General features: G+C 39.7%; 1 protein-coding gene across 3 annotated transcripts in view; it reads right to left on the reverse strand.

Annotated features, from left to right (window-relative positions):
* The window catches only part of DMD (dystrophin), a 2,124,682-nt gene that overhangs the window by 235,945 nt on the left and 1,861,734 nt on the right, over positions 1 to 27,003 (reverse strand). For all 3 annotated transcript variants that reach the window (XM_060001925.1, XM_060001919.1, XM_060001920.1), the window contains one exon: positions 4,587 to 4,665. In XM_060001925.1, coding sequence (XP_059857908.1) covers positions 4,587 to 4,665 — 79 coding nt within the window. The remainder of the gene's footprint in view (positions 1 to 4,586; positions 4,666 to 27,003) is intronic.

Consider the following 27,003-nt stretch of genomic DNA (forward strand, 5'->3'; position numbering starts at 1 on the left):
TAGTAAAAGGCCACCTCTCCCTATTGATAAGGAAACAAAGACACCTGGGTAATGTAATTTTCAAAGGGGAGTGTGGGGGGGGGGAGGGGGAGAGAGAGAGAAAGAGAGAGAGAAAGAGACAGTGAGTGTGTTTGACGGGGTGCAGTTTGCGGCTCATCCTTATTTCTTCTTTTCTTTGTAACTTCCAAGCCTCAGAAATCACTCTATTTTTATTCCTGGTAACCTGGAAGCAAATTACTAGACATCTATCAATTCAAACTCATTTAATATGACCTTAGTGGTATTTTTTCAAACATATTTTTCTTGGGGGGGGGGGGAAGCTCTTTTTCTTTTATAGAACATAAAAATAACAGCAAATAAGTGACTTCAGAGAGGCCCTGCCTCAAATACAATTTTGATGTAACACCCAATTTCTGGTGCAACTTTCTAGAGGTCAGCTTGGCAATATGTATCAAAAGCCTTACAAATGTAAACATCCTTTAACACAGCAGTTCCATTTTCTAGGCATTTATCTTGTAGAAAAGAATCTGAGACGTTTATAAAGGTTTATAAAGGTGTACAAAGAATATTAGATATGATAGATACATAATGTTAGATAAAATAGTGAAAATTTTGAAATAACCTTAATATTGAGTGATTTAGAATTGTCTTGGTAAATGTGGTACAACCAGAGAAGGGAATACTACCCTGCCATTTAAAAACATTACTCTGCAGAGGAATATTTAAACACACGAAAATATTTTTATGATAGTTCTGAGGAGAAAAAAGCAGGTCATAAAACTGTAAATTGTTTTCATCCCTGTTTGGTTAAAAAAAAGAGAGAGAATCTGAATTCACACCCCCCCCCCCCCCGAGAGAAAGACAGAATGTGTATAAACCATTCTGTTTATACAGAATGTATAGTGTGTACGTTCATTGTGTGTGTAAAACCACATTTTTTGTAGTGGTTATCTCTAAGTGGTGGGATTACAAAAAAATTTTTTTTTCCTGTTTGTATCCTCTGCTTTCCAACATTTCCTTGAGTGCCACATACTACCTCTGTAATTTAAAAAAGGACAACACAAAGAAATAATCTTTATTTAGTCTTTAGTCTCACTGTCCTATTTCTCATCTATCCCTTAAACCAAATTGGTATTTTTTGGTATCCGTAAGCAAAGCTTCTAAGCATATACTGATATTCCACGTGAATACTTAAGAAATTGGCGACTTCTGGGGCTGCCTCCACGTAAGCAGGTAAATCAGCGCCTGTGCCTACAGGCCTGATCTTTCTGGACGTGGGCACCAGTGCGATATGGTTTGAAAGGTGTGGGGATGCTCCTCCTGGCCCCTCAAAATTCTCCCCTTACAGCTCAGAGATTATGGCTGACGTTCTACCACTTGACAGCCATTCCTCAGGCTTATGGCTTTTCACCCTATTAAAATGCAAATAACCCCGGAGAAGTACACATTAAACTTTACCTGTCACCTGGGTTAAATGAGTATAACGTATCCTTTTCTGAGAATAGGTTTTAACGGGGAAGACATAGGAATGTGGGTGGGGCAGGCAGAGAGAATAAAAAGTGAATGAATATATATGGTGTCTGAGGAATATTAATTCCTCAGTCTCAGGAATATTAATATTCATAATAGTAATATTTTTATTTATGGTTTAGGAGTCACTTACAAATATGTTATCACAGTTAATCTCAATTAAATCAAATAGAATGGCTCTGCCACCAAGGCGATCTAAGCAGACCAGAAATTGGGAAAAATATACAAGACAAAATGTGCAGGATTTATAGTTGTTCTACAGTCATTCGCAAAAGCCACAATCCCGATCAATTACGTATCCTGCTTTAACTTGCCCATTTTTTCATGACACCTCCTAAGCATGTGTGACACTGTCTAAATAATGACTGCATGTTGATAAAAGGGTTAGACCCAGTCAAAAAAATAAGACAACCTCTTACTTAATACACTATCAGTGTATAACAAAAAGACAGGACCACTACTTTCTAGGAATTTTTGTTCTAAAAGACATGGCCCATTAGAGACACACATGAAAGCATCAAGTGAAAAGCTTTAAAATGTTCATGAGCATGGATCTTTTTATTAACCTATGGAAAATGGAGAAGGAAGGAAAGGACTAGAAAATGGCAATAAAAGGAAGGCAAAAGAATGAAGGGAGATCATATAGAATTGCTTCTTCTCTATAAAATATATCAATAAAGTAAAGGACGGTCTAGCGTGGTGGTTAAAAACAGACTCTGGAGTCACTTCTTGGGTTTGAATCCTGGCTCTGTCATCCACTTGCTGTGTGACTGTGTGCCTCAATTTCCTCATCTTAAAAATGGGTATAATAATGGTATCTACCTTATAGGTTGCTATAAGGATTAAGTTGGGTCATATTTGTAACACTGCAAGGCACAAAGTAATTGCCTTAAAATGATGCTTAAACTCCACCATACACAAAAATAAACTCAAAATGTATTAAAGACCTAAATCTAAGACTGGATACCATAAAACTCTTAGAGGAAAACATAGGCAGAACACCCTCTGACATAAGTCGCAGCAATATCTTTTTCAATCCATTTCCTAGAGTAATGGAAATAAAAACAAAAATAAACAAATGGGATCTAATTAAACTCAAAAGCTTTTGCACAGCAAAGGAAACCATAAAGAAAACGAAAAGATAACCCACAGAATGGGAGAAAATATTTGTAAACGATGTGACCGACAAGGGATTCATCTCCAAAATTTACAAACAGCTCATGCAGCTCAATATCAAAAAACAAACACCCCAATCAAAAAATGGGCAGAAGACCTAAGTAGACATTTCTCCAAATAAGATATACAGATGGCCAAGAGGCACATGAAAAGATGCTCAGCATTGCTAATTATTAGAGAAATGCAAATCAAAACTACAATGACATATCATCTCACACCAGTCAGAATGGCCATCATCAAAAAGTCTACAAACAATAAATGCTGGAGAGGCTGTGGAGAAAAGGAAACCCTCCTACACTCTTGGTGGGAATGTCAATTGGTACAGTCACTATGAAGAACAGTATGGAGGTTCCTTAAAAAACTGAAAACAGAGTTACCATACGATCCAGCAATCCAACTCCTATGCATGTATCCAGAGAGAACCATGGTTCAAAAGGATACATGCACCCGAATGTTCACTGCAGCGCTGTTTACAATAGCCAAGACATGGAAGCAACCTAAATGTCCACTGACAGATGAATGGATAAAGAAGTCGTGGTACAGATACACAATGGAATATTACTCAGCCATTAAAAAGAATGAAATAACATGGATGGACCTGGAGATTATCATACTAAGTGAAGTAAGTCAGACAGAGAAAGACAAATATCATATGATATCACTTATATGTGAAATCTAAAATAAGTTATACAAACGAACTTATTTACAAAGCAGAAACAGACTCACAGAATTAGAGAACTAATTTATGGTTACGGGGGGATGGGTGGTGGAGAGGGATAGATTGGGAGGTTGGGATTGATATATACACACTGCTATATTTAAAATAGATAACCAACAAGGACCTACTATATAGCACAGGGAACTTTGCTCAGTATTCTGTGATAACCTAAATGGGAAAAGAACTTGAAAAATAGACACATGTATATGTAAAACTGAATCACTTTGCTATACACCTGAAACTAACACATTGTTTTTTTGAACTAACACACTGTTAATCAACTATACTCCAATATAAAATAAAAATTTCTAAAAAATGATGGTTAAACTCTCATACATACGCATGCATGACAAGAAGGACATACGCCAAAATGTTAACAGATATTAACCCCATGTGGCAGACGTATGACTTTTTAAATACATATATATATATATATATACTTTTATAATCAAAGAAAGAGTAGTATAAATTAACAACACTAATCAGAGGAAAACAGTAGCCTGACAATTTAATATGCATTGTTATATTTATAGGATGTTCCAATATTACACTTTCAGTTAACCAAGGCTATTCCTCTTGGTATTAATTATAAAAATATAGTTAATTATAAAAGATATAATATTTATTAATAATATATAAATAATATCATTATAAAAATATAATTAATAAAATAGTAAAACTGGAAAATAAAAAGAATGAAGAGAGGTCAGGGATAAAAGAGGGATAAGAATAGTTAGGGAAAGGAAACAGAATGGGCTGAAGTCCCAACTTGCAGGCAGGGAGTATTTAATGAATTATATAGAGATAAAGAATTATAGATTCATAGTAATATATATTGAATTATCATATAATAATTATATGATATATAATTATCAGCTTGACGAAGTGAACTGCTATAAGCAGAACTAAAGACTCAAAAATACTGCTAAAGTTAGCACTTGAGAATACATTGTGGGAAATAATTATGCATTAGTTGAAGGCTGGACAAAATGATCTAATTGGTCCTCCTCTTCTTAACCTTCTGAATTTACCCACTAAGTTATATTTCAGGATGATTTGTGCCTCCAGTGCATTTGGCAGAGACAACTGTAATTCAACGCTTAATTCTTAGCCACCAAGATGCAGTGAAGAGGTTAAGCAATGAAAACTGACAATGACTTACTGGAAAGGAAGTGCTGGGATGCTGGGCCAAAGTCCCTGTGGGCTTCGTGCAGCTGCCTGATGCGGTCCTCAACAGCTACCTGCAAGGAAGAGGAGAAAAATTATGTTCTCTCATATATAATGAGGGGCAATTAAAACAATGTATCCTTTTTGGTAAGATCTTCTGGGCTCCTAAGGCTGGAACATTAAAACAACAATTTATAACCTTGTTTTAATAGCCACTTACCACATGTGGCCTCCGAGACCCATTTTTATCAAACCAAGGCCAAACAAAAAAGATTTGCTCTCTTGACAATGTTAAAATGGGATTTTCTAAGAACACTCTACTCATTAGTAGCCACAAATGAATTACTGCTCCAATTAGTACCATCAAAAATGCAAACTCTAGGGCTTCCCTGGTGGTGCAGTGGTTGAGAGTCTGCCTGCCGATGCAGGGGACACGGGTTCGTGCCCCGGTCCAGGAAGATCCCACATGCCGCGGAGGGGCTGGGCCCGTGAGCCATGGCTACTGAGCCTGCGCTCCGCAACGGGAGAGGCCACAACAGTGATAGGCGCGCGTACAGCAAAAAAAAAAAAAAAAAAAAAAAGCAAACTCCAGATCTTTCACAAAAAAGTTAGGTAGGGAGGTTGCCATTCGCCATTATACTAGGTGACTAAAGGATCTCAGAAATGATACATATTTTGTCTTAGTCTGTTGCTTTTGACATGTTTTTAAGAATCATATTGATTGATAATTAATGGATATCAAGTGATAATCAATGATAAATTAATAAGTAACCAAAAGTTGATTGATACTTAAGTATCAAAGAAACAGAGGCAAGGTTTTAATTTAGGGTAACTATAGGGTGGATGGTGAAAATAAAGAAATTTTCAGATTTCAGATTTTATTGGACTTGGAAATTAGTGGGAAGTATATGTTTAGGTGGCAATGGAATAAAGTTTGCCATTCTGTTTTTTCCTATTATGTTTTTCTATAATATACTGACACAGTGTCCTTTCAGCTCAGTGAATTCCATTTTGAGTGGGGGAAAAAGGGAAGAATTTTATGGGTGAAATGGTATATTGTGTCATCTGGCATACTGCCAATTCTATATTCATGGTGGCCCCAGGCACCCTAGCTTTATAACTTTGGATCTTGATTTGGTTCTGAGCAGGCTATGCTAAACTAGACGTTAGTCAGAGCTTGCCCAGAGCCATCAGAGCTCAAGCAGGTTCACTGTGTGGTGTGGATAACTCCCAAGAAGTAAGATACATCTTAAACTCATTGAAAAAGTGGCTCAGGTAGTCTGGTCTAACACCAACTCTGACCTTCCCATATCAATCAATTACCTAGCCTAGATCCAGAACAATCTTTTTTTTTTTTTACACGTTCTCCCTAGCCTTGTCCATCTTCGCTTGGACCAAATATTTGGAAAACCACACAGAGTTTCAAAAAAAAATGGAGGGTTTGCTTCACTGCGATGCACAGAAAAACATGAGGGACATTTGAAACCTACTTTCCCAGCCTTAGGACCCTGCACTCTCAGTCAAACTCTACCGGCCTGTCCTGAGACATTCCACCCAATGTAACACTCCTGAGACCTGTTCGTGTTCTCCTTCCCTCTGCAATGTTCTTATCCCCCTTTTCCCCATTTAAGGCTGTTATATGTTTGCCTCCTCAGCATTCTCACAGCACACGGTTTATACTTGGAACACTTCTATCATAGCCATTGTTTTCGTCATATGGACGTGGATATCTCCTGCAATGGACTGGCAACTTCTTGATGGCAGGAACCATTCCTTGCTTATTTGTCCTCTCCTCTCCTCCCTCCCACAGGATGCACTGAACCCCGCATGTAGTAAGTGGTATAAGAAATATTCGTGTAATGACTAGTTGATCAAACCAGTGGATAAATGTGTGTGTTTATGTGTGTGTGTGTGTGTGTGTGTGTGTGTGTGTGTGCGCGCGCGCGGATGAGAAAGAGGAAAGAGAGAGAGGGAGAGAGAGAGAGATAGATAGGGAGAATGAATGAGAATGCTCACTGACATCAACTGCACGTTGTATGTCCCTGGGTAAATTATTCTAAACTTAACTTACCTTATCATTAAAATGGGACAACAATACTTCCTACCTCATGGTGTTATTGTGGGAATTAAATAAGATGATACATGTGTTTAGCCTAGTTTCTATCACATGCTAATTGCTCAATCAATGCTAGCAGCTGCTGTTATTGTTGCTATTATGGTTAATAAAGGGAGAGGAAGAGGTTACAGTGTGCAAGGCACCACATAACATACAAAAATGGCTAATATTTAAGCACTCTGTGCATGACAATATGAAGTGACATTTAATCTTCACAATAACTCTGTAGTAGGAAATAATATTCTCTCTCCACTTCACTGATGTAGAAACTGAAGGATGAGAGGATAAAAAAACCAAACAAACAAAATTTGCCTAAGCTTAAGCGGTTAGTAAACTGGCAGATTCAGGATTCAAGCTCATTCAGTCTGGCTCTTGCTCTTAACTGCTACTCCAGAGAGTAAAGTTGAAAACACAAAGTACTGTGTAAATAGTTAACATGCAGTTGGCCTTTTAATTTATTTTTAAATTAATTTATTGAAAGCAGACCTAACGTAGTGTACCTATCTATGAAACTCTTAGTCATCAGTATATTTTATGATCCAATGCAAGGCCAGTTCCTGGTCTTAAAGAATGTGATACCCTAAGACTATAGAGAAGGGCTGTAGAAGAACACATGCAAATGAATGGAATACGTAATTATTTCTAAATGCAGAATGGGTCATTTAATACACAAATAAAGAAGAGAGGAATGTGAAAGTTTGTGGATGGGGAGGCCATATGGGAATGGACACTGAGGAGAAATCTTTGCACATATGAGAGGGAAATCCCCAAGGGAACACGTGGATGGCAAAGGAGCATGAACGTGCCACAGGCCATTTCCTCTGGAGATGGCGTTAGTGGCTTCACAGGGACCACGTGGGTACAGGAACACAGACCATTTTAAGCCCCTGATCTGAAAGTTGCTTCCTTCTTATACAGGGAGGGCCATGCTGGTTGTTTCCAGTGTATATCCAATTGTCAAGAATTTAAAATTAGATAAAAGTGAATCTCCATCCCTATAACTCGAACTTAAGAAAATGTATGATAGTGAGACAAAAACTAAAGATGCATCATGTAATGAAATAAAATATTCAGGAAAGAGTCTTAACTAAAGAATTAAGCAGAAAATATTTCTTTTCACAAATTATCTTTGGAGAAAGGTATGGCATGGATTGAATGCACAGAATAAATAAAGAAATAATTTTAAGAAAGGAAAACTTGGGGCTTCCCTGGTGGCGCAGTGATTGGGAGTCCGCCTGCCGATGCAGGGGACACAGGTTCGTGCCCTGGTCCGGGAAGATCCCACATGCCGCGGAGCGGCTAGGCCCGTGAGCCATGGCCGCTGAGCCTGCGCGTCTGGAGCCTGTGCTCCACGACGGGAGAGGCCACAACAGTGAGAGGCCCGCGTACCGCAAAAAAAAAAAAAAAAAAAAAAAAAAGAAAGGAAAACTTGAAGGCACACAAGATCCTCACAAACTGTAGCTACTTGAGAACAAAGCACTTTACTCTTGTGAGCAATTAGGCAAGGAAATGAAATTTGAAAACCTTTTGAAACAATAACCTCCATGCATTAGACCTTACTAACTGGATTTTTTTTTTTAACCAATATAAAACACTATATGCAAACTAGGAAGCAAAAGCCAGAAATTTTATCCCATTACCTTGCGTTCTGGCACAGTTCATTCTTTACTTGGTTAATTGTTTGTTCCCTTTTTAAGTATATGTTAATATGGAAAGAGATATGCAATAAATGAATGCTACAGTCTTGATCTCTGGAAGCATAACGGGTTGGAGGTGAGGAATGGAAACAACCTAAGGAAGATCTTGGGGTAGCAGAACACTGGTCTCAGAGAGGACAGTGAGATGCAGTTAGCTAGGTGCGCTGCAAGCAGATGACGCAAAACAAGACATTGCAGACACTGAGGCTCAAGATTTACCCCATAGGCAAAGGGAACCACTGGAGACTTCCGTGAGGGGACTCGTGATTTGAGAGGGAAGTTGAAGTTTAGGGAGATGAATCTGTCAGTGTAACAGATTCAAGAGGGACCTGGAGGCTGACACCAGTTAGAGGCTGTTGCAACTGACTAGACTTGGGGTTATATGTGTTGGAATGAAGACTGTGTTGCCTGGAATGGAAAAGATGGTATAGACTGGGAGGTATTTTAAAGTAAGGAAAAACTAATCACTTTGGTGTTGGAGTGTAATTATTGTAGAAGCAAATAAAACTTCAGGATTTCCAGTGTGGAAGACCAGGAGATTGAGGATACTGCTGACGGAAACACTAATAATTAGAAAGGGGAGGAATGGCAAATGGGCGGATGACTTCATTTGGAACATGACGAATTTGACCTAACAGTGAAACATTTAACTGGAGATGTCATGTATAGCCAGTTAGAGAAGAGCAATCTGTCCCAGTCATTAAAGGAAGGAAAGGGAAGTGAGACTGAAGAGGGCAGGACTGAGCATTAGAAAGTGAGTGGAGAAGGAAGAACCAAAGGAGTCCAAACAATTATTTAAAGAGACAGGAAGAACCCAATTTCCCCCAAATTAATAGGCCATACCTCTGTTTCTTTTCATAAAAAGAAATACAATTATAACATCCTTTTGGAAGCACACATCTTGTGTCTACTATTAGATCACAGATCAAGAAAGTTTAGAACTGGAAGAAACCTGATCTATTGATACACAAGGGTCTATTCTTTAGAACTACCCCAGATGGACAAAAACCTGCCATCTGCTCCATGGGTACCAAGATCTAGTTTGCAGCATTTCTTCAGAAAAAGCATGTCGGGGGGAAAAAGTCTCTCTTTTTTTTAACAACAACAACAACAACAACAACAACAACGACAAACAGGGCTTCCCTGGTGGCGCAGTGGATGGGACTCCGCCTGCCGATGCAGGGGACACGGGTTCGGGCCCCGGTCCGGGAAGATCCCACGTGCCGCGGAGCGGCTGGGCCCGTGAGCCATGGCCGCTGAGCCTGCGCGTCCGGAGCCTGTGCTCCGCAACGGGAGAGGCCACAACAGTGAGAGGCCCGCGTACCACACAAAAAAACAAAAACGAAAACAAAAATCAAATATGCTCTCTGAGGACAGGGACCCTTCTTTCTTTCCCTACTATATCCTAGTTGACAAGCACAGTACCTGGCCTATGGCAGGTGCTCGATTCATATTAGCTGAATGAATTAATGTGTAGTTTATTCAAGGATCTTCACCATAACCATTATATTTTGAATGGAGAATTTCTTTTTCAAGAGTCCCAAAACAAGTTTTTGGAAAGGCCTTTCCTTCCTCCCTCCCTCCCTCCCTCCCTCCCTCCCTTCTTTCTTTCCTTCTTTTTTGATGCTCAAAGTTAAAAAAATAAAAAGAAAAGAAAACCATTTAGATTCATTGTGCCTACGTTAGATTAAGAAAAATTTTAAAAAGCAGTAATTTGTATGACAAACCCAGAGCCCAAAACTCCTCCATATCTGTTTTATTCTAATTTTTAAATAATCATATTTGAGAGCTATGAAGACTATATATTAGTCTTCTTTGCTTTCTCCTTTCTGTAGGCAGTGTACTCTTTGCAGAGACCTCCTTTCTTTCACTTCACTAAGAAATATCTCTCTATTCATTCGGAAGATATTTACTAGAATGTAAGTTCCTTGCCCATGTAGATTGGGACCCTGTCTGCCTTGTTCACAGTTTGGTATAGTGCCTAATACAAAGGAGATGCTCAGTAAATACTCAATAAATGAGTGAATGAAAAGGCTTTTTGAGCCTGTTACTTTAGGCACTACACTAAGTGTGATTAAGGTATACTTCAAAGTGTAATTTTGGAGATAATAAATGAGCACCAAGTCCTTCAACTAAATTAATGATAACACACTCCATTCCCAGCTGTGACTGTTCCCCAAAGCTCAGTCAATTCCTCTGTGTATTTTGAAGAATATCTTTATTTCCTTTTTTCTTCAAAATTGCTTTAAATAAGCCAAAAGGAGAAGAAAGAAAAAGGACAGATAACAACACTGTGGCTCCTAGTAATGATTTTAAATAAATTGATCTAAGTGCAAATATTTGTTACTTAACTTTAAGTTCTCAAGGGCTTCCAATTTTTCTTTTGACCTGCTAGTTAATTACTTTTAAGTTTTCATCTCCACTGGAGTTTTAGAAGAGCTAAAAATTCCCTCCTGATGTGGAAATACATTGTTAGACAATGTGATTCCTTCCTGGTGTCCAAGTGTTCTTACTGGCACTACATGCATAAATCGTGTTTACTCCAGTCTTGGGAAAAGATGTAACTGGGCATGTATATTTCAATTTTCTGGGTCTCAGTTTGTTAAGACCCTTGATAGGTATCCATGGGCATGCAAGAACCACAGTTCACACCTCCACTAATGAGCCCACAAAAATAAAACTCTCCTTGTGCTGTGATGCTAGTGAATAAACAACGCACACGCACACAAACGACTCTCTCCAGTCTATTCGTGAGTTTTTGTTCTGAAATTTTGCAGTTTGTACACTTCTCTGTATGCATTTATCTACTGGGGGAAGCCTTCAGAATTCATTCTTACTTCCAAATTCTTACTTGTAACACTCATAATAAACACGTGCCCAAACATTATCCTGAAAACTCTCCTGAGATTTATTTCACTTTCAGTTAAAATCCTCTTAACGAGTTGTAACTCTTTTCATTTAAAATCCATTGTTCTAATCGTGATTTCTTCTGAGTTGTGACTGACAAGAAAAATGCTCTGAGATAAGGTTTGGAATGAGGACGTATGATAGGTACAGCTCTGTGGCAAAACAATCTGGGCTTGTTGAATGCAAAAGTTGGCTGAATTTTCTTTTCCTTGAAAATTTATTTATGTGTTTTCTTGACCCTGAGACACTTCTGAGTTAAGCGGAGTTTCTTGCACTTGACTTCAGGATAGATCACAGGAAAGCAACCCGTGCTAGCACAGTGCTCTCTCTGCGTAGGAGCATAATTATTAGCTCATTTTGTGTGATTTGTGGCATGGATGCTAATGCGTGCCATCTCAGACCATCATTAATCCACCGCTTTTTACGTTCTTCTCTCAGAGAGTTTTTTTCCCAGCTTCCAAATTTGTACTTCTGTGCTGATTCCCGTCTTCTTAATCTCTGATTCCTTTTCTTATTCCTACCTTTCTCCTTCCTCTCTCCTGCACCCACCCTTCCACTCGCTCTTCCCAACTGTGTCCTGTACAACCTACCAGAAGAGCACACAGGCTGTGCTGAGGCAAACAGAGAGCGCGTAACATGAAGTGGCTGTGCGTCCCTACAAGGCAGGTGGGGCATGATGTGAACAGGAGCCCCAGCCTAGAGCCAGCCGGGCGCTTCTTCAGGAACATTAGTCCTCTAATTCTGACGAACTCTTCCAACAACCGGAAAGCAAGGGAGGACAAAACAGCAAGTCCTTTGTCCACTGTTAAGCTTTTAGCTTTCACCTCACCGATTTCTAAAATGCACCTGGCAAGTCTGTTTATTAGTTTTCGTGCTCATGTGGCTGCCTCATTCTGTGATAATGGAGTCAGGTTATACCAACATTAAGTTGACTTCATAGACCCAAGTACCTTAAGGGTATCATTAATTTTAATTCAGAAAAGCAACAATCAACATCCTTATCCTGCTTCATTTGTCAAAATATTTAGTTTTTGTTACATCTACACACTGTCATGAAAAAAATGTGCTGGGAAGGGTAGAGTTCATAGGAAGCATTTCTTCTGCTCTTTGTTTCTTGTCTTCAAGAGATAAAAGGTGAATTACTCTGCTTGGGTGATGTAACTTGATGCAGATTTTATCTTAAAAAATAGGTTTCCTTTAAAAACCTTTCCTAATGTATCTCATGATTTGGAGCGGGAACTAAAGTCAAGTGGCTCGCACCTCACCACACCAATACGTTTAAATCAGTTACATTTCAGCTTCAGCTATTTATTCTGTTTTTTTTTTTTTTTTTTTTTTTTTTTTTTTTTGCAGTACGCGGGCCTCTCACTGTTGTGGCCTCTGCCGCTGCGGAGCACAGGCTCTGGACACGCAGGCTCAGCGGCCATGGCTCACGCGCCCAGCCGCTCTGCGGCATGTGGGATCTTCCCGGACCGGGGCACGAACCCGCGTCCCCTGCATCGGGAGGCGGACTCTCAACCACTGCGCCACCAGGGAAGCCCAGCTATTTATTTTCGAGCTTTATTTATTCCACATTTGGAAGATATCATTCTCGCAAAAATTTTTCTTTCTAGTGGCATTTTGGGTCATAAGTAGCATAGTGTTCGCGTGGGAATGACATAATTATACCTCCTGGTACTAGAACACAGGAGTGTTCCTAAGGACCGGAAGTGGCAATTTGAAATAATTATCAAGGGGATAAAACAGAACTGGTATCATCTGGGTGGGGGGGAAGACAACGTATATAGCAGTTAGCAAATTCATACTAAAAGATGACTAAAGCAGGGTGAAACCTTGAAGATAAATGAAAAAAGAAAGAGCACCAGAATAAACCTTTTTTTTTTTAGCTCAATGGCAAAATCCTTGTATTTCGAGTAATAATACACTTGTAGATTTTCAGTTTGGTCTACTAATCACCTTGACAATGATGGCTGGGAGGGACAATTTGCTGAAGTATGCGCGCAGCAACCTTAACCAAGGAAATCAACACCCCTGAAATCCCACGCTATCCTCACAGCATTTCCAAAGCTTCCTGACCATGACTCCCTTCACAGTCAATCTGACCACATATGAAAGAACCTTGTCTGCCACCAGTCCCTGTTTCCAGTTCCCAGCTCTCCTCCTCCAGGCCACTGAAAAGCGCCTTTCTTTTCCGTCACTGATGCAGAGCTGCTAAACCAGTATCAGGCTGTTCTTTACAAATCAATTAACCGGAAGATCTCATCTACTGTATTTCCCAGTCCTGCAACGTTTGGTCCTTCTCACTTTTTTGCATACCAGGAAAAGAGGCGCAAGTTGAGTAAGTAAGTACACTTCATGCTCCTAAATAAAGGACAGAAGATGGGGCGATGCAATTCTATTGTTTCTCAGTGTACATTTGTCAGAACTGGAGCTAGAACTCTGACGTATGTATATTCGCTCCCTCTCAGTCTATACAGTCTCCCGCTCAGCTTTCTTGACACTCCCCCTGCCTCCCCTCCCCCTTCGCTCCAACTCACCCCAACCCCGAGGCGGTGTGTCAGCTCCGTGAATAGTCCTAAGACTTCCTCGAACTATTCGAGATGTTTTCACTTCATATCTAAAGGAAAACTATTTTTTTTAATGTGGCTTTACATAGTGCAGAAAACCACCGGGAAAAAAAATCCAGAGTACAATGCGATCTTTTATAGGAGAAATAAAAGACTGAATTTCTAGGTCATCGTAGAAGTAGGTATTCTTCCTTAAGCAAAAATCTGAGATACTTTATGAGATTCTTCCTTTCACTAAAGCAAGAAATCCTAAAATCCATCAGGATACATGCACTGTACCTTGACTTTCTCTTTAATTCTCAAGTGAAACCAAGACAGCAAAGTGTAATAAAAATGCATATAGCCCCAGGCTTTCTGCCTTAGCAAAGAGAGAAAAAATAAGCTTCTTGACTTAATATGTCTACTGTGAATAATCAGCCAGTGCATTTGGGGATCTTGCTTTATAATTTTAACGTATAGCAGTGAACTCCATGTTCGTGGTGTGACAAGAATAAAGGATTTTTTCCCTTTCTTCTAAAAAGAGATTTTCTCCCTATTTTCCAAAACAGATATATGTGTCAACTCAAGAGAAACAAAAATGGGAGGGGGACTCTCTTGATTTTTAGTAATACATTTTCTGCATTTTTACCTGAAGTTGTCAGTGGAGGGTGGACAAGGTGAGACAGGGGTCCTAGGCTGTGTAATGACAGGGCTAACATCTGGTTTGGAAGTTTTCTCAGTTCCCTTCCCAGGTGCTTCGCCTGTCTTTCCCAAGTACCGGTTCTTAGCTGATTAATAAATGTCCCTAGGAAGATCAATGATAGCTCACAACAGGCTGCTGATACTACAGCTGTATCTGCATTTTAAGAGCAACTTTAATTAAATAATTAAACAATTACTCAAATACTTATTGAGTGCTTAAAAGGCACTCTGCTAGGAGAGAAAGGAGAAAAAAAATAATAAGGAGCCTATTTTAAATGAATTTATGATTTAGTTGTTTATAAATAGGTAAAGTGGCATGAGAAAGATTTTAATGTAGGGCAGTCATTCACTGATTTGACAGAGTATCACAACTACCTGGAAAGTCTTTTAAAAATACAGATTCGTAGCTCATCTCTACAATTTCTGTCTTAGTCTATCCGGGGCTAGGGCTTGAGAATCTGTACTTTCTTTAAAGCTCTACCGATTCTGACATATAGTCTGTTTTTGGAGCCACTGGTATAGTGGGAAGGCTATCAGTCCTACCGGTCCAGAAGACCTGAGTTGGAATCCTCTACTAGCTATTTGACCTTCAGCATCTTATCTAATAGTCTATAAGCATTAGTTTCCTTATCTGTAAACAGAAATACCAAATAACAGCAACAGTGGCAACAGTAGCAATAGCTAACATCTGTAGAGCACTTACTACATTCCAAGCGCCGTTTTAAGAGCTTTAGAGGTACATCTCATTGAAGCCTTTCCTATCCTAAAGTAAACTTGCCGAGAGCAGATCTATTGGTCTATTTCATTCACGGCTGTATCCCCAGGATTCAGGTCAGTGCCCATCTCTTAGTATGCATCCAACTAAATACTGGACAGAATGAACAGCACAGTGAGGAAGGTACTCCTATTCATGACCATTTTAGAGATGGTGAAACTAGCGTTCAGAGAATGGGATGTTGTAAAGTACATGGCTGGAGAGTCTATTTCTTAGCACTCAGTAGATGCTCACTCCTTTCTTCTCCTGGGAACTGTGCTTAAAAGCACTAAAAGAAGCATACGTAGCTATGGGGCTTACAGAGTATCTGAACTGAATTAATGAAGGAATGAAGCTTTTAAGCTGGGCCTTCGAAGTTGGGTAAGGTTTTGATGGACAAAAACAGAAGAAACATTCTGTGTGTTAAGAGCAGAATGAACAATTTTTTTGGCACTAGGAAAGGCCCAGATGTGGGGTATAAACAGAGGGAGAGCTGAAGAATATCAGGCTGGAAATGTAGCTTGGAGGCAGCCCAGAGCAGTACTTGACTGTCAGGTTTAAGAACAGAGACTTCATTTCGTTTTTCATGGGAAGGCATTCAAATATTTTTATCAATTACTAGTTTAAAAATTCACTTTTTTTTCTTTTTAATGCATTCCCATGATAACAAAATTCAAGAAGAACAATAAGAATTTTTACAATGTGAGTTACCCATTCACCATATCCTTCGAGCCATCTTGCTTCCCAGCCTGGTGGCAAATACTGCTAACATTTTCATATTCTACATTATTATTATTATTATTATTATTTTTTGCGGTACGCGGGCCTCTCACTGTTGTGGCGTCTCCCGTTGCGGAGCACAGGCTCCGGACGCGCAGGCTCAGCGGCCATGGCTCACAGGTCCAGCCGCTCGACGGCATGTGGGATCCTCCCGGATCGGGGCACAAACCCGTGTCCCCTGCATCGGCAGGCGGACTCTCAACCACTGCGCCACCAGGGAAGCCCTACATAAATTTTTTTAAATAAAGAAATACCACGGTCAGAGCAGTGTTTTAGGATGAACTGAAGCATGGAGAAAGTGATAAGAGGATAAGTTGCCAGAAAAACCCCCAAGAGATGAGGACACGATGGGCTAAACGTAAGGGCACCAGAAGGAGGGAAGAGAGTCAAGGAAACTTCAGACTTTCATCCTAGGTGACGAGGAGATGTGTAAAAATCGGGAGGAACCACTGGCGTGTTGGGGCACAGCTTGATACGATAACCCCAAACAGTAAATCAAAAATGGCTGGACAAAGACGAGATGGAATGATGGAAAAATCATGAGGGGGGTGGCAGTGAATTCTCTTCAAAGCCCCTCACATCATTTATCCCGATAGTTAGCAAGACTCCTACAATGGCTTGGGTAGAAATATTGTATTGTCCTAAAAAAAAGAACACCTGAAAAGCATTTAAGAGCATCTGCTTACTTACTGAGTAAGTAAGTACTTACTCAGTACTTACTCAGTAAGTACTGAGTAAATAGTAGCTGTTACTTACTTGTATTAAAAAGTGGGTGTCAGAGCAGAATAGGCGTGGGTGCATTGGGCAGACACATCTCTGGGGGAAGTTCCTTATCTAGCTGGCTTCTTTTATAGTAAATACTCAAGTTGGCCAGTTGGGGAGAGCTAGGCAATTTCTGTCGTTTGGCAGGACCTAAACAAGTCTAGAGTGGAGAGCATGAGAGGTGAGCTTAGTAATCAATTATTCCCCAAGCATTTTCAAGTGCTGTTATATACACTGGCCTGTGTGTTCGTCTTGCGGAGGAGAGCAAAGCTGGAACATGAGGAATCCCTGCTCTCGAGAACCTTGTGTCTTGTAGGAAGAAGACTGCACATGGGAGAAATTAGAGAGTCTTTAAGTGCTAGTGTCTGTGTTACTGACCAATAAGAGCATTATGAATTTCTAGAGGTAAGGAGCAAGGAGGCCGGGAACAATGCGGGAGGCTTCCGGAAGGGGGTGACACAAAACACCATGGACCTAGATCAGACTCAGAGTCTATGTAGCTTAGCATCTCATGTCCACTGAGGAGTACTTTTTGAACAGGCATTTTGTATGCCATTGGTGACATAAGCTTAATGGATTAGAGATTCCCAGGATTTCAAATGGTATCACTCACACCGTTGATTATTTTGTTTCGTTCTGGTAAGCAACAATTCATCATTCTCCCTTCTTTTATTTTTTAGATTTTTTTTTGATGTGGACCATTTTGAAAGTCTTTATTGAATTTATTGCAATATTGCTTCTGTTTTATGTTTTGGTTTTTTGGCCGCGAGGCACGTGGGGTTTTAGCTCCCCGACCAGGGATCTAACCCGCACTCCCTGCATTGGAAGCGCACTGGACCGCCAGGGAAGTCCCTCCCTTCTTTTAAACATTTCACATTTGTTTGGAAGGAGCTTTCAAAATATAGCTATTAAAATAGTTTGTTTTCTTGTCTGTTCCTCACTGTGTCATAACTGTTTTTTTATGGTTATGTGAATATAGATGGTTGGATATAAAAGTACTTAATAATTTTGTGTTTAGAGAAAAAGAGTGTCTTTTACATGAGTAAAGACCTGGTATCACTATGTTCATACTTGAAAATGATTTTTTTTGCACTGATAACAAACTTTCTTCTAGACTTTTCGAAAGTAATGTTAAACTTCATATATAGAACTTTGAACATCTAGTCCTTGATCTAGGATTGAACACACGTTTCACATCTTGGAGAAAACTTTTTTTTTTGGTTAGCTGATCTTTTTATCCCTTCAGGCATTAACCAGTCTTTTTATTTTCTTAGCAGCAGCTCTGGAGAGAAATTCCCTGAAGCCTAAAGCATCTATTGGATGGTTCAAAATGTATAGTGCTAAAAGTTTCCTTTTGTCGTGTTATTCTTTTAGCAGAAATCCCACAAAGAGAAACACATTCTTGCATATGAAGGCATACTGCGGTAAATATTCACTTATTTTACTCTAAATTTGAACTTTTCGATATTTCAATCTGAGCTGGCAGTGAGATTCAACTTTGTAGTGTACAAAAAGTATACATCAGAGTAAACTTCCAGACTAAACATATCTATAGTCCAAGGATATTTAAACAGACCAGAAACAAATTAGTACTTTTGAAATAACACTTTCATAAGGCAACTAACATGCTAAACACGGATGATTCTTATCTAGTCACCAAAGCAAAGTCTTTAAGGATGTTAAATACTAAATAGTATGTAAATTAAGCCAAATTACTATTTGCCTTAAAAACATAATTTTCTAAAAACCCAGGATTTAGAAATCTCACTAAGTCAATCTAGTCTTTCTGTCCAAAAGTTAAATGAGTTGGATGGAATCTCAATAACAAGTATTGATAGATGTCAGTAAGAACAAAAAAGTCACTATTACGAATTTATCAAAGAAGAAAGGTTTTCACGGCCCTTCTCAGTACATGTGTGCACATAAGATATGTATCTTTATCTATGGAACAAGGTTTCTCTACTTTGGTACTACTGACCCTTGACCTGGTTAATTCTTTGTTGTTCTATCCTGTGTGCCAGAAGATGTCTAGCAGCATCCCTGACCTCTGCCCACTAGATGCCAGGAGCACCGCTTCCCCAGCTGTGATAACCAAAAATGCCTCCAGACATTGCCATGTACCCTGGGAGACAAAAATCGCCTCTGCTTGAGAACCACTGGTCTATATTAACCTTCACTCTCTACTTCATATACATGATGATACGGATGTTTGAGTTAAGACCTGAGTTCCATTCTACAACTCTTAACTAGTGAGGAAGGAAAAGTAACAGTCCCAAGCTATATACAGACTGTCCTCAGGTCTGCCCCATTAAGGACCCCCATCTAATTGGCAATTTTTGCTCTGGAGCTCCCCATCAGGCTGGCCCAGACTTCATAAGATCTGCATTATGAGCTAATGGCTCCGCCCACTCAATCCTGCTTCAGTCCCTTTTTCTTCACAGTAAATCTATCTTGGCATCTGTTTCCTGGAGGGCCTAACCTGCAACATCAATCAATCAATCAGTTAATGAAAGCATTCCATTCCCTTAGCCGAGATGGGCACAGGACTCCATCTGGGCCGTTGAGAGTCAGGCCCAAGCAGTTTTTAAACTCCTGGGTGAGAGTAGCTTGCCCTCTCTCTTCTTCTGCTGGAAATGTTGAGGATGCTAAGAGCGGAGCAGGAGAGCCTGCCTCCACTGCCACGGTCACCCTTTTTTCCCTTGACTAATCGGAGTTGAGTTTTCTGTCACAGCCAAGAGGCCAACCTAATACACTTTATAATAAAGGGGAAACTACAGAAACATTTAAGAAAATGAACATCGAGCCTAGAAATGGTTACAAATGAACTCATCACAATGATTATTAAGAGCTAGGTATACGAGTTGTTCAAGAATTGCAAAGGGTTCCACCTTTTAAAATCTCAAGATACTTCATAAAAAGGTGACAGAGGGCAGAATTAGACCCATTATAGTATAATGATTTTACCAACTGCTGTATTAATTCTTGGGAGATTTTCTCCAGTCTCATCATGGAGAAATAATGGCTATAGAATACTAGATAGTAGCTGCCACTAGGTCATCAGTGCAAGTTAGTTTCCATTTCCTATCATGAGGCTTTAGGCAAACTTGGCTGGACTCCTACCTGGCACCGCACCCCTTCCTATTTCCCATTCTTTGCTGCTGATATTAGGAAAAGAGAACATATTCATGAGTATAATACTTGATTTGAGCCCATCTGTCAGGCTTAAGAATATTTCAATAATGTGTGTGCATTTAAGACTGTGAAGTATGCCCATTTCAGTACTTTTTTTTTTAATAGAAAGATTTGTTTGAAAACTGAAAGCCACATTTTTCCACTCGAAGTTTTTAAAAAGCTTCATTTGTGAAAAGCAGCACTGTCCAGAGCTGCTGGGGATCATTAGTGAGAGCTGGAGCTTCAAAGGAGTTTCCGTGTTAGGAAAAGGTACTTGGACATTTTAGCTAAGCTGCTGACCACCTGGGATTTGGCCATTTAAAAGGATGTTCGTTTTCAGTTCTTTTAGATTCCACACGTAAGTGAGATCATACAGCACTTGTCTTTCTCTGTGTGACGTATCTCACTTAGCGTAATGTCCTCAAGGTCCATCCATGTTGCTGCAAATGGCAGAATTTCCTTCTTTCTCATGGCTGAGTAGTATTCCATAAAAAGGTGGGGGAATGGGAGAGATGTTGTTTAAGGGTATATCGTTGCAACTAGTAGGAAAATAAGTCCTGGAGATCTAATACACAGCACAGTGATTACAGACAACAGAAGAGTATTATAAACCATCAACTTGCTAAGAGACTAGATTTTAACAGTTCCCAATACCAGAAGAAACGATCATTATGGGATACAATAGAGGTATTAGCCAACACTACTATGGCAATCATATTGCAACATAAACGTATCAAATTAACACACTGTATACTTTAAACTTAAACAATTTTGTATGTCAAATACAATTCAATAAAAAAACGAATAAAAGGGTGCTAGCTGTTGACAGACTGACCTAATAGATACCCTTTATGCCTTAACAAAATTCCTTTAAGAGATTTGTGTTAGGGGCTCCCTATTAAAACAAAGGCTTCGACAGCTGTCTTTTTACTCGGTTTAGGAGGGGTACCCTGTAATTTTTTTTATTGAAATGTAGTTGATATACAATATTATGCTAATTTCAGGTGTACTACACAGTGATTTGACATTTACATCCATTATGAAATGATCACCATGATATGTCTAGTAGCCATCTGTCCCCTACAAAGTTATTACAGTATTATTGACCATATTCCTTTATGCTGTAGGTTACATCCCCATGACTTATTTATTTTATAACTGGAGGTTTGTACCTCCCAATCCCCTTTACCTGATTCGCCCAAGCCCACGCCTCTTTTCCCTCTGACAGCCACTCATTTGTTCTCTACATCTATGAGTCTGTTTTCATCTTGTTTTGTTTTCAGCTTTTTTAGATTCCACATATAAGTGAGATCATATGGTATTTGTCTGTCTGACTTATTTTTCTTAGCATGATACCCTCTAGAACCATCCATGTTGTCACAAATGGCAAGTTTTCTTTTTTCTTTATGGCTGAGTAATACTCCATTGTGTGTGTATATACCACATCTTCTTTATCCATTCATCTGTCGATGGACACTTAGGTTGCTTCCGTATCTTGGCTATTGTGAATAATGCTACAATAAACATTGGGGTGCATGTATCTTTTCCAATTAGTGTTTTTGTTTTCTTTGGGTAAATACCCAGAAGTGAAATTGCTGGATTATATGGTAGTTCTACTTTTAATTTTTTGAGGAGCCCCTATACTGTTTTCCATAGTGGAGGTGCCTTACATTTTCTAACATCGTTTCCACTAACAATCTACCACAACACCAAGATATTCCTCACCCCTTCCTCACCCCAAGACACCAAGTGTGGTGTCTTGGTCAGCTCTTCTGTTCTGGAGACAGCAGTGACACACGTGGGTGAAGGAGGCCACCCACACTGCTTGTCTGGGTCTGAATCAATGAAAGAAGAACTTACATCCATTTTCTCTCAGACTGGGAGAGTCCAGGAAAAAAATAAGCCATACAACAGAAATGCTGCCCAGTTGCACAGGGAGTTGCTCTTATCACACAGGTTGCACAACAGTTTAGGTTTTAAACTCTTTTACAGTTACTGGCAGGCACTCTGTTGAAAGAAGTAGAGAACTCTAAGCTGGCTTCTGAACAAAGAAAGATTCCTGGAAGTGACTCTTTTTTTTTTCCCCCAAATGCCTATGACCAAAAGGCTTTCTGAATATGATTTTAATTGCAAAAGGACCAAGTCACGGGCTCCTTGTGTTTCTTTAGATGCTAATCATATTACTTAGAGAGCTGGCAGAGGTCCTGGAGTTCTCAGGCTATGCACCACTGATAACACAAACTGCAGGCACAGGAGCAGAACGATCTGAGGGAGAAGAATGGTATCTCTGAGACCCTGGAATGTGGCTTTGAACCACCGTAGAACTTACTGGAAATGGATTAGGAGAACACCACTGGGCAAAAGGCCATTCTGTTATTCTTAAGACTTCCCCACCCTCTGAAAAAATAAAAAAGAGGGGAGGGGGGTGGAAAGTAGAAGGGAGTTGGTAGAGGTGAAAGGATAAAAAAATTGTGGTCTTTGTCTTGGTAAAGACAATGCAGTTCAGTTTACTGCCCACTCATTCCTCTTAGAAGCTTCTCACCTTCATTTTAAATGTTTGCATTTAATCTGTGTAATAATCACTGCACTTCCCCTGCAGTGGCCTTTTGTATTTTTGTGTGTGCATCTGTGTGTGTGCCCGTGCCCGCGCTATAGTCTATTCCTATCTTTCCTTGATTCTTTATCTTCTAAGCCGTTTTTCTCCTTTCTTATTGCTCTATCTAATGTTTCCCTTCTATTACAGCATAACTGCCTTTTCCCTCCATCTATATCTCTAAATTAGGGGGTCTTTCTTCCTTTTCTGTGCGGCACCCTCTCTTCAGCATGATGTCTTCACTTTTCTCTACTGTAGTCTCTTTTGTGATTGGCCAATAGCAAAATGAAACATCCTAGAATCCAATTCTAAAAGCACTTTAGAAGGATGGAATCTTATCATTTACTCCCTGAATCACTATCATCAGTACAGTTGGCACAGAGGGGTATTCCATTTTGGGGCTCATTGGATAAGTATGAGTTCAACCTGGCAGCCGTAAAATAACGGGGGGGGGGGGAGTTTGCTCCTTTCCTCCCTTATAGCTCAGAAGTTTGTGACTGACCTTGATTCTTTATTTCTAATTAGGCCCTGTGGAAAAATAACAATTGTTTTCATTGGTATTGTACAGTGCCTCAGTTTTTCCTGGGCCTTTCACGAAGAGCAGTACAATTTCCTTTTCGTTTTACAGATTATGCAATTTAATTTTGGAAAATGAAACTACATGTCCAAGGGAGGATTCAACATTTCCGGAGAACCTAGCATTTTCTGTCTCCCAGAAGACTAAAATTAGATCCTGTTTTAATGACTGTCCCTGCAACAGTGAGTTCCACGTAATGAGAATGTTTCCATGTTCCTGCTGACAGACCACTTACTACTATTTGCTGATGTGGGTCTGATGAATTCTGACAATCAACAATAATAATCGTATAAACATTAACATTTATCGACTGCCTGCTTTGTTCCAGGCGCTGCGCAAAGTGCTTTTTAATGATTATTTCTTTTGATCTTCCCAATAACCCCATGTGTTAAGAATAAAAATGCTCTGGCATATCAGGATTATTCACGTCTGATGGTTGATGTAATATAGATTTTTAAATCTGTCTAGTAAGCTCCTATAGCACTTACTGTACTTATTCTCCATCCCGCTCCAATGACACCCTGCTTTGAATTCTGGTGTTATTATCTGCTTCATGCACGGAATATTAAAATAAAGGTCTTCTATTGATACTCAGAAGGAACACTGACACTGCTGATAGCCTACTCCACTCTGGGGTTTGTAGCGAATACCTCTGGGGCTTACACTGTATCTCGTGATCCCACTACTGATTCCTTTGTCAGCAGCAGTGGAGCATTTCATGCAAACTCAACCTCATCCTGTATGGCTAGCAACCCACCTCCAAAGTGAGCTCTGCGTCTTCCTGTTTTCTGCCCCAGGGTATTTTTCCCAGTGCTGTGGGTGCTCGCTCCTGGGTGGGCAAGCGTAGACGCAGGAGAATTAACACTTCGGCAGCAACGTCAGCCAATGGGGGTCAGCAGCAGGTGGATACATGCTCTGGATCTCTGCATTTCAGGCTCTAGCTACTTATACGCAGGTCTATTTTATTCTGTGCGCTTCTCACGAGTCCCAGAGAACAACTGATCTTTCTTTGTTGTCTCATTTTTCTTGCTCTTTTATTCCTGCTTCTTAGAATCACATCCTAAAGAAAGTTCCTGCACCCAAATCCTTGTCTCGGTTCTGTGATGGTGTAACCCTAAGACACCAGGCCCTGGAGCAGGCTTCACTTCCACTAAACTTGGACACTCCGAGAATGCAGATGCAAACATTATTAAAAATGGAATCTATGATGTTGACAATGGGAAGTTTACTTCATCCAAAATTTAAGACTCTACTAGTCAATCAATAAATATTTATGGCGAGTCAGGCACTGTGTTAGGTACTGCTGCAGAAGCTGGAGATTTGATCCAGAGTTTCGTGAAAAGCTTTATGAAACTTTTGCCCTAGGGCAGCAGGACACAATAGAAAGACTTTAAGACAAGGAGAGTTACGTAATCAGATCTGCATTTTAGGAGGATTACCATAGCTGCATTGCGGAGAATGGATTAGGAAGCAAGACTAAAATTAGGGAGTAAAATTAGGAGGCTGTGCAGTATTTGAGGCAAAAGATGCTGGAGACAGGGGAGATCTAAAGAAGGGAATGAGTTTGAGAGATGGCTTGGGTACAGAGTGGACAAGATTTGGTAACCTAGCGTATGTTAGATTTAAAGATAAGGGTGCATTCCAGGATAATGACTTTGGCAATTGAGTTTCCGGCTTGGGCCACTGGGTGAAGGGTACTGTTGACAAAAATAGTGAAATTAGGAAGAGGAAAATGTTAAGGATGGGTTAAGAGGAGAACAATGATGAGCTCTGTTTGGGACATGCTGGGTCTGTGCTGTCTGGAAGGCATGGAAGGTGGCTCGCTCTGAAGTCAAGGAGAGAGAAATTTGACTTCACCTCAAAAATCAAGTCAGCCTTTTCAACAAATCGTGCTAGAGCAACTGGATGTCCATATGCAGAAAATGAGCCTAAACCTATACTCAACACTTTATATAAAAATTAGCTAAAAATGCATCACAGACTTAACTGTAAAATATAAAACTATAAAGCATATAAAACAGGAAACAAATTGGGGGGTCTAGGTCTAGGCAAAGAGTTCTTAGACTTGACACCAAAAACATGATTCATAAAAGGAAAAACTGATAAATTCGCCCTCACCAAAGTTCAAAACTTTTGCTCTATGAAAGACCCTGTTAAGAGGATGAGAAGAAGAGGGAGAAAATATCTGCAAACTACATTATCTAATATATAAAGAACTCTTAAAACTCAACTGCGAAAGAAAAAGCATTCAAATTAGAAAATGGGTGAAAGACATGCACAGACATCTTGCTGAAGAGGAAATATAGATAGCAAATAAGTACGTGAAAATTTATTCATCATTAGCCACTAGGAAGATGCAAATTAAAACTACAATGAGATATTCCTACATATATCAGAATGGCTAAAATAAAAATAGTGACAACACCAAATGTTGGTAAGGATGCAGAGAAATTGGATCACTCACAAACTGCTGGTGGAATGTAAAATAGTACAGCCACTCTGAAAAAGTTTGACAGTTTCCTATAAAACTAAACATTCAACTACCATATGACCTCGCACTTGCAATCTTGGGCACTTATCCCAGACAAACGAAAACTCATGTTCACATGAAATCTGTACATGAATGTTGACAACTTTATTCATAATACTCCAAAACTAAAAAGATCCCAGATGTCCTCCAAGAGGTGAATGGTTAAACAAACAAGGGCATATCCAAAATATAGACTACTACTCAGCAATAAAAAGGAGCTAACTATTGCTACAATGTGACAATTTGGATGAATCTCTAGGGAATTACACTGAGTGAAAAAAGTCAATCCCAAAAGATGACATACTGCATGATTCCATTTATATAACATTTTTGAAATGACAAAATTATAGAAATGGAGAACAGATCAGTAGTTGCTGGGGGCAGGGGATTGGGGGCAGGTGGGTGTTGCTCTACAACGACAACAGGAGGGACAGTTGTCATGATGGAAATGTTCTGTATACTGACTGTATCGATGTCAATATCCTGGTTGTGGCACTGATCTATAGTTTTGTCAGATGTACCATTGGGAGAAACTGGGTAAATGGTACATAGGATCTCTCTGTATTATTTCTTATAACACCCTGTTAATCTATAATTATCTCAAAATGAGAAGTTTAGTTTAAAAAATGTTGAGATCTGGGTAGTTCTCAGTAATATGACAGAATTTTCATAGGATTAGACACATTGCATATTAATTAGAAGGTTCTGTAACTAACTCTTTTCAAGAATCTATGAGCTTAGGGTTACTTTTGAAGCTATATATACTTTTCATATTAAAATTCAGGAACAATTTTTAGGCAGCCACAAAAAAAGAAGAACTAAGAATTATTTTCAATGAAAAAAACCCCACACAATTCTTAAGGAACATACAGGCAAAATGGAGAAATAGGCATGGATACGAGAAACTGAGGAGTGTCTGGTAGAAGGCTAGGTCCACAGTTTCTAGGGTAAAGTGAAAAGGCTCTCTGGAGGAGGCCGAGCTTGAGCTGGGTCCGCAATCACATCTGGATTGAGAGAATCCTGCCAGCACTCAGCAAATGGCAGGAGAAAGTGCCCAGAAGCAGCAGGTGTCAAGGTTTGGAGACTTGGCGTCCTCAGGAGGACACCATTTGGTTTGTTTGGGCACAGAGGGAGACAGGAGGGGCGCTGGTAATGCAGGTGTTTGGACTCAATCCTGAGGACAGTAGTGAGTCAAATTTCTGAAGCATGACGATTAAGAACTCAGGCTCCGGAGTTGGAATGCCTGTTTTGACCATGCCACTTTCCAGCTGAGAGCC

The sequence above is a fragment of the Delphinus delphis genome, chromosome X (genome assembly GCF_949987515.2).
Source record: "Delphinus delphis chromosome X, mDelDel1.2, whole genome shotgun sequence".
NCBI lineage: Eukaryota > Metazoa > Chordata > Mammalia > Artiodactyla > Delphinidae > Delphinus > Delphinus delphis.